The sequence below is a fragment of the Balearica regulorum genome, chromosome 22 (genome assembly GCF_011004875.1).
Source record: "Balearica regulorum gibbericeps isolate bBalReg1 chromosome 22, bBalReg1.pri, whole genome shotgun sequence".
Taxonomy (NCBI): domain Eukaryota; kingdom Metazoa; phylum Chordata; class Aves; order Gruiformes; family Gruidae; genus Balearica; species Balearica regulorum.
Window position 1 is genome coordinate 4760598 of NC_046205.1, and position 7458 is coordinate 4768055.

Sequence of the window (7458 nt, forward strand, 5' to 3'; positions counted from 1 at the left end):
ACCCAGTGGTGGTGGCACACTGTTGTAACGCCCGGCTCTGGCACTGTGGGGGGATCTTCCACCCCATGGGTAGGAACCTCTATAAACCCGTTTTTGTCACAAACGAGACGTTTTTCGTCCCCTGGGAGAAAGGTCGGTGACTTTTCCTCAACTGGTGTGATCTGAAATAACTCGCTCTCTCAGTTAACTACCGGAATCGATGGACTGCAGAGGGCTTCCTGCCCTCGTGAGGACCGTGCGCGTTACTGAACTTGTTGCTTTTATACAAAGGGATCTGAACATCGAACAGGCCCTGAATAACTTAAATCAGTTCGTTTTTCTATCGGCTCAAGAACAACCTCTGACAGACGGTGTCTGGGCTGTGGTCTTGTTTGCTGCACCTGAGCGCATGAACCTGGAGGATTTTGTTAATACTCCTTCTCGTGCTTCGTTGTCGCTATCCAATTAGTCTCTGCTTGTATTAAATATATTAATTTTCGGTGCAGATCCGTCCCCTCCCGGCCGAGCCCGTGGCTATGCAGCCCCTGGGGATCGCCGGCGTTCAGAGGTAGGGCGCCAGGACAAGTTAATTACTCGGTAACCGTGGCACGTATTTCCCGCGGAAGTTCCTGGCTCCCCGGAGGGCCAGCTGCCCGTCCTGCCCTGCCCTGCCCGTCCTGCCCTGCCCTGCCCGTCCTGCCCTGCCCTGCCCGCGCTGCCCGTCCTGCCCGGGGTGGGGGGGGGGGGGGAGAGGGCCGGGGAGGTCGTGGAGCCGCCGGCCGGCAGGGGGCGCTGTGCCGAGGTGGCGCCGCTGCGCGCACTCTTTTCCCCCCCTTCTCCCGCGCATGCGCAGTGAGGGAGCGCGGCAGCGGGCCGGCCGGCGGAGCGGAGGTGGGAGCGCGGTGGGACCCCGGGGGGGGCGGCGGGCCGGGAGGGGAGGGAGGAGGCTGGGGAGAGGGGAGGGGGGGGGTCCCGCCGAGCCTCACACCCCCCCCCACACACACACACACCCCCGCCCCGCGCTGCGTTCGGCTGTCGCGGTGAGCGGCAGACGGTCGGGAGGAAAGGCCGGGCCGCGGGGCCTGCGCGGCCCCACGTGGGACGGGGACGGGGGGGGGCGGGGAATTCAAACGGCGGGAAGGGGGGAGGGGGCGGGGAGACCGGCCACGCGGCTCGTGGGGCAGCGGCACGGCGCGTGGCGGCACGGCTCGGTTCGGGGGGAGCGGGAAGCTGGCGGGGTGCTCCTTCCTCCCTCCCTTCCTTCCTTCCTTCCTTCCTTCCTTCCTCCCTCCCTCCCTTCCTCCCTTCCTTCCTTCCTTCCTCCCTCCCTCCCTCCCTTCCTCCCTTCCTTCCTTCCTCCCTCCCTCCCTCCCTCCCTCCCTTCCTTCCTTCCTCCCTCCCTCCCTTCCTTCCTTCCTCCCTTCCTTCCTCCCTTCCTTCCTTCCTCCCTCCCTTCCTCCCTCCCTTCCTCCCTTCCTCCCTCCCTCCCTCCCTCCCTCCCTTCCTTCCTCCCTTCCTTCCTCCCTCCCTTCCTCCCTCCCTCCCTCCCTCCCTCCCTTCCTCCCTTCCTTCCTTCCTCCCTTCCTCCCTCCCTCCCTCCCTTCCTTCCTCCCTTCCTCCCTCCCTCCCTTCCTTCCTTCCTTCCTCCCTTCCTTCCCCCCCCCCCCCCCCGGGCCCCGTTCCCGCGTGGGGTGCGGAATACGCGGGGCTCGGTGTTGGGGAGGGCAGGGGGCTGGAGCCCTCCCGCACCATCCCTGGCGTCAGTCCCGGGTGGAGGGGGTCACGTCTGCCTCAGAGTGGGGACCGTGGAGAAAACACACAAGAAAAAAAAAACAACCCCAAACCCCAACAAACTACATCTTTCCAAAGTGGGGGCGGAGATGGGTGCCAAAATCCTAATTCAGTCAGCGGTCCCTCAGGGGTCCCGAGGTGATTTTAAAGTGGGGGGAACCCTAAAGAACTGGCAGCCCCGTGGGTGACCCCCTAACAGGGCGTTTCGTGTTTAGATCCGAGGCGCCATGCCGGGGAAACGCACCGCGAAGAAGAGCCCGGTGCCGGAAGAAGAATCTCCTGGAAGGAAGAAGATTAAAAGTAAGAAAAACCCCTGGGAGTTTTCCCTCCCTATTCCCAAGGACCAGCTTTAAAGGAAGGATTGTTCCCCCACCACCACCCCGTATGTTTTATGTGATATTTATCTCCCTTCTGCCCCGCAGTCTGCCACCCGTCCCACCGCACGGAGCCCGGCCTGGTGCTGACGCTGGGACAGGGAGACGTCGGCCAGCTGGGCCTGGGCGAGGACGTGATGGAGAGGAAGAAGCCGGCTCTGGTGTCGTTGCCGGAGATGATGGTGCAGGTGGAAGCCGGAGGGATGCACACGGTGTGCCTCAGCCAGACGGGAAAAGTGAGTGCAGCACTGGGCGGGGGGTGAGCCATGCTTCCCCGCAAGCTCTGGGACGTGTCCTGGAGCTGGGGGTCTGAATCGGACCCCGCTCTGCCCAGACATATAGATTACCCCATCAGACCCTGCTCCGCCCATAGATTACTCCATCAGACCCCGCTCTGCCCAGACGTATAGATTACTCCATCAGACCCCGCTCTGCCCAGACGTATAGCTCGCTCCAGCCCTGGGGATGAGCACAATCTCCATGCCACGGACCACAAAATTTTAGGGGGTCAAAGGGATAATTTGTCCTGGTGGGTCTCTGTCCCCTGGCTTCACGCTCAACCCACTGCCCCTCCGGGTCCCATCCTGACCGTCTCGTTCTCTATCTGCAGATCTACACCTTTGGCTGCAACGATGAAGGTGCTCTTGGGCGCGACACCTCGGCAGAAGGGTCAGAGACCACGCCGGGGCTGGTGGAGCTGCAGGAAAAGGTGGTGCAGGTCTCTGCGGGGGACAGTCACACAGCCGCGCTGACGGAGGACGGCAGGGTCTTTGTCTGGGGCTCTTTCCGGGTACGTTGATTTCTCGGACGCTGGAAGCTCTGCTGATGGTTGCTGCTTCTGTGACTCGACGTCCTTCCGTCTGTCTGTCTCTCCACCCAGGATAACAACGGGGTGATCGGTTTGCTGGAGCCCATGAAGACGAGCTCCGTTCCCGTGCTGCTCCAGCTCAGTGCACCCGTCGTTAAAATTGTCTCAGGTGAGCAAGGTCCTGGGGTCCGCGTGGGGGTCAGGCTGGTGCACGAGGCTGTTGTAGCCCTCGCGAGAAGGTGAAGGTCCAGAAGGTCCATGTCCTTTTCTTCCCTCCTGGCTGCTCCGAGCCAGGTACAAGGGTGTAACTTGCTCTTCTCTGGCTCTTGAGAGAACGGACCTTGTGTCTCTTCTAGCCCCAACAGTATTGTTAATATTTGACCCGATCTGGTGTAAAATGCCTTAACCATGACCCCGCGAGGTCAGAGCCCTCGCACTCTTCTAGACTTGGGGAAGCGGAGCAGAGCAGCCAGGGAACTTTTCCAGGGCCCAGGTGGAGTTGGGGAGAACCTGTTCCCCTAAACCTGCCCAGAGAAACTTCTTTGGAGTTTCAGATGAGGAGCTGGGACCAGGAAGAGGGAGATCCTGGTGTTTTAAGTTGTGCCAGGAGGTGGCATCGAGGTATCCCCACTGAATTCTAGAAAGCTGGGACAGCTGAGGTTTACGTGTGGGATCTCAGCCCCTGGGTCTTGCTGGGTTCCTGAAGCATGACTCCTGCTTCGCTCATCTCCCTCGTCCCCTCCCAGGAAATGACCACTTGGTGATGCTGACGGTGGATGGTGACCTCTTCACGTGCGGCTGTGGCGAGCAGGGCCAGCTGGGGAGAGTGCCGGCGCTCTTTGCCAACCGAGGAGGAAGGAAAGGGCTGCGTGAGTTGTTTTGGTCCTCGGAGGTGCGCGGGGCTGCGTCTTTTGGCCCCAGCTCTGCGCTTTGCAGAGGAGCAGAGAGACCCAGTCTCTTCCCCTGCTGCTCAAGGCCTTGTGTGTAAATGGATTGCTTGAATTCAGGGAGCTGGATCAGAGCGGGAAGGAAAAGGCTGTAAATCATTCATCCTCATATGACCCCTTGTCTCCTGCCCCCAGAGCGCCTGCTGGTCCCCCAGCGCGTCCCTGTCAGAGGCAAAGGCAACAGAGGCAAAATGCGCTTCCAGGACGCCTTTTGCGGGGCTTACTTCACCTTCGCTGTCACGCAGGAAGGACACATCTACGGATTTGGCCTCTCCAACTACCACCAGCTGGGTGAGCTTCACTTATGTCTCTCCAGGTCTCCTGCCCGCTTTGGTCTGGTTGCGGTTCCTGGTCCCGTGCTGCCCTGGCCTGGTGGGAGGACACTGCTGGGCACCCTGGATCCTGAACACCAAGCATCCACTGGACACAGCAGAGCTGGAAATTGGGGTGGTGGGGGGTCACTCTGTATAGCTCTGGGTTTAGGTCCCAGCCCCTGCAGCCAGAAATTTGATTTTGGGGCTTGGGGGGCTGTTCGTCTCTGGTGGGGGGAACCCCAGGGTGGATGGCTCAGTGCCGGTGCCTGGCCTGGGCTGTCGGTGCCCACGGGCCTGATCTGCCTGGGTTTGTGCGTGTCCCCCCCCCGCAGGGACCCAGGGCACCGAGCCCTGCTTCTCCCCGCAGAACCTGACGTGCTTCAAGAACTCCACCAAGTCCTGGGTCGGGTTCTCCGGCGGGCAGCACCACACTGTGTGCGTCGACTCGGAGGGTGAGTGCCGATGTGACGGGCGGGCTGGGTGTCGCACAAAGTGGGACGGGGGGACTCCCTGGGCTGGGCATGTGCTGGGGTGGGGTGACATGCTGGAGCCTTCCAAGTCCTCGGTGTTCAAGGCAACAAGGGTGGCGTGAGTTTGCAGCAAAGGGCAGGGCGGATGTCAGGAACCCGGAGCCACCTGCGAACTCTGCTCTCGCAGGCTCAATAGTCTGTCCAGGCACCCGCTCATCCCATTGATTTCGGGGGTCTCTATCCCACCCTGCACCTCCTGGTTGGGATCTAGGGTGCGGTAGGGAGGGGTGATGTTCCTCCAGGAGTCAGACCAGAGGGAGAGGGTCCCTGCTGCGAGCTTCTGCCCCCTCAAGTCACCTTTCCCGTGTGTCTGTTGTGCTCCAGGTAAAGCCTACAGCCTGGGCAGGGCAGAGTACGGCCGGCTGGGCCTCGGGGCAGGGGCGGAGGAGAAGAGCACGCCCACGGTCATCCCGGAGCTCCCCAGCATCTCTTCTGTCGCGTGCGGTGCGTCGGTCGGCTACGCCGTCAGCAGCGACGGTGAGTGCCGGGCGCCTCCGTGGGTTTGGGAATGGCATGCTGTGTTACCCCCCTCCCCCTTCCCGGCACGCTGGGTCAGGACTGGAGCCGGGTCCTGGCACTGATGCAGCCCCTGCCGAGCACCCGGCGTGGGGGCAGCTGGGCAGCAGCTGCTCAAATATTTTCGTGGGCCCTTGGCAGCAAGGTCCGGAACAGGGTGTCGACCAGGAGAGGGTCGTTGGCCTGCCGGTCCCTTCTCCGCACCCTGAACTCTGCTGCCGTGAGACCTGTGTGCTCTGGTGCTGTGCCGGTTGTGCGTGGGATCTGCAGCCCGTGGCTGTGGGAAGGGGGGTTTGTCGTGGGCTGATGGGTTCGGTTTGCTCCCCGAGGACAAGCAGCTGCCTTGGCTGCGTGATGAAATGCCTCTTTGAGTTGCCAAGCGCTCCTCCTCTTCCCCCTGCCTGTGTCTCTGGCCCCGGGTGTGAAGTCCCCTTGGGTTTGTTGCCAGGTCCCCTTCCCTCCCTGTCGTGCAGCTGCTTTGATGTCACCAATGACATCGCTCTCCGTTGCAGGACGAGCGTTTGCCTGGGGCATGGGCACCAACTACCAGCTGGGCACAGGGGAGGAGGATGACGTCTGGAGCCCCGTGGAGATGACGGGCAAGCAGCTGGAAAACCGCACGGTCCTGGCCGTGTCCAGCGGTGGCCAACACACTGTGCTGCTGGTCAGGGACAAGGAGCAGAGTTGATGAAGCGACACCGCGCAGCCGAGCCCAGCGGGATCGCGGGACCCGCACGCACCCCCCACACACCTTCCACCTGGGTCGGGCGACCGGTTTCCAGCTCTGGTTTCCCACCAGCGCGGTGGGGAGGGCGGGAGGCTCCTGGAGCCGGGTCCTGGCGGCATCTGCGTGGCTGGAGCAGGGCTCTTCAGGGATGCTCGTGTTTTTTCCCCGTGGTGCTCAGTGCTCTGTCAGCTCCCCCAGCTCGGCTTAGTCCTGTACTGATCTCGTGCTGTGGCTGGATGGGTTTTCCACTTCTCATTTGTTTTGGTGTTTTTTTTAAATATTTCCTGGCCCAGCAAAGGTGAGGGCTTTGTTCTTCACTACACAAAAGGGTTTGGGCATCGGGCTTTCTGAGGTCCCTGTGTTCCCCCAGTCTTTGGGTGCTCCCCCATCCTGTTAAACTGAACATCTTTTACCTCTCCGACTTGGATTTTTCTGCTGCCAGCCGGCAAACCCCTCTGGGTGAGATCTCAGCCCAGCAGGAAGAGCTCCTGGGGACCGCTCTCCTCTCACCCCAGTACTTGTGGCTGTGGTGGGATGATGCTGCTGGGCGGCTGGGAGCCTGCGAGGGGAAAAACGCCGCGGGACGATGCCCGGCCCGTGCTGCGCACAGAGTTGTGGCTGCTGGAGAAGGGAAGGGGGGGGCTCCTGCCTCCCACCCACCACCCCTTCAGGGTCTGAGCCAAAATCCCACAGGTGGCAAGGCTGGTGCCTGCAGTGCTCACCTCCAGCGCTGCTTTTTGCAGTCCCAGCCGCTCTCGTTCTTTCACGTTGCCTTTGGAAACTCAACAAAATCCATCCCACCGCGGGGACTTTGTTATTTTAATTTTCTCTCTTCCCTTTGCTGAGGAAGGAGCTTTATTTGCTGTTAGGGCCTCGCTGAGAAGACACAACCAAAACCCAGCTATGCATCGAATCACTCGAAACAACGTGATTCCCTCCGCCCCATCGCCTCCGGTCTCGGTCCAACTGGTCTCGCTCCCTGCGCCCAGCCTGGCCCATCTTCTCTTTCCCTGCTGCCCTCCAGGTACCTGGACTGAGAAGGGGGTCTGCAAAGATTAAATTTTATACGTTAAGTTATAGCAATAGGGGGAAACGGGGGGGAGTGTGCGGGGTGGGGGGCTGGGACTTGTACAATGGCTCAGAATAGGTTGAATTTTTTTAAAAGAAAATGTAAAGTATTTTGGTTGATTAATTGAGGAAGAGAGGAAAAAAACCCTGTAATCTTTTAACGTTTGGAATAAACTGAGTTTTGATAAACCCTGGATTTTCCAGTGCTTTGGAGGGATGGGCAGCCCCCCCCCGCTCCGTGGGCACGGGTCTGTTCTGGGCTGGCGGCTGAGGGTGGTGGGGCCGCGAAAGGCTGCTCGTGTCCCCTCCTGCCACCTCTCCATAAACTCTGCCGCGTTCCTGTCCCCGAGCTGCACAGGGTGCCGTGCTGCTGGCTGAGCTTTGGGATCTGCACCCCAGGGAGG

At 61.0% G+C, this 7458-nt stretch overlaps 1 protein-coding gene across 2 annotated transcripts; it reads left to right on the plus strand.

Moving 5' to 3' along the window:
* Window positions 1–491: 491 nt before the first annotated feature.
* Window positions 492–7243, plus strand: RCC1 (regulator of chromosome condensation 1). Of its 2 annotated transcripts, none has more exons than XM_075773815.1 (10): window positions 492–547; window positions 1986–2070; window positions 2193–2380; window positions 2755–2934; window positions 3025–3121; window positions 3699–3821; window positions 4035–4190; window positions 4546–4665; window positions 5068–5220; window positions 5772–7243. In XM_075773815.1, exons 2-10 carry the CDS (start codon window positions 1998–2000, stop codon window positions 5945–5947), a joined length of 1266 nt encoding a protein of 421 aa, XP_075629930.1. In that variant the 5' UTR covers window positions 492–547; window positions 1986–1997; the 3' UTR covers window positions 5948–7243. The 2 variants fall into 2 exon arrangements, with proteins under 2 accessions (XP_075629930.1, XP_075629929.1); XM_075773814.1 differs by lacking the exon at window positions 492–547 and adding an exon at window positions 816–870.
* Window positions 7244–7458: the final 215 nt, after the last annotated feature.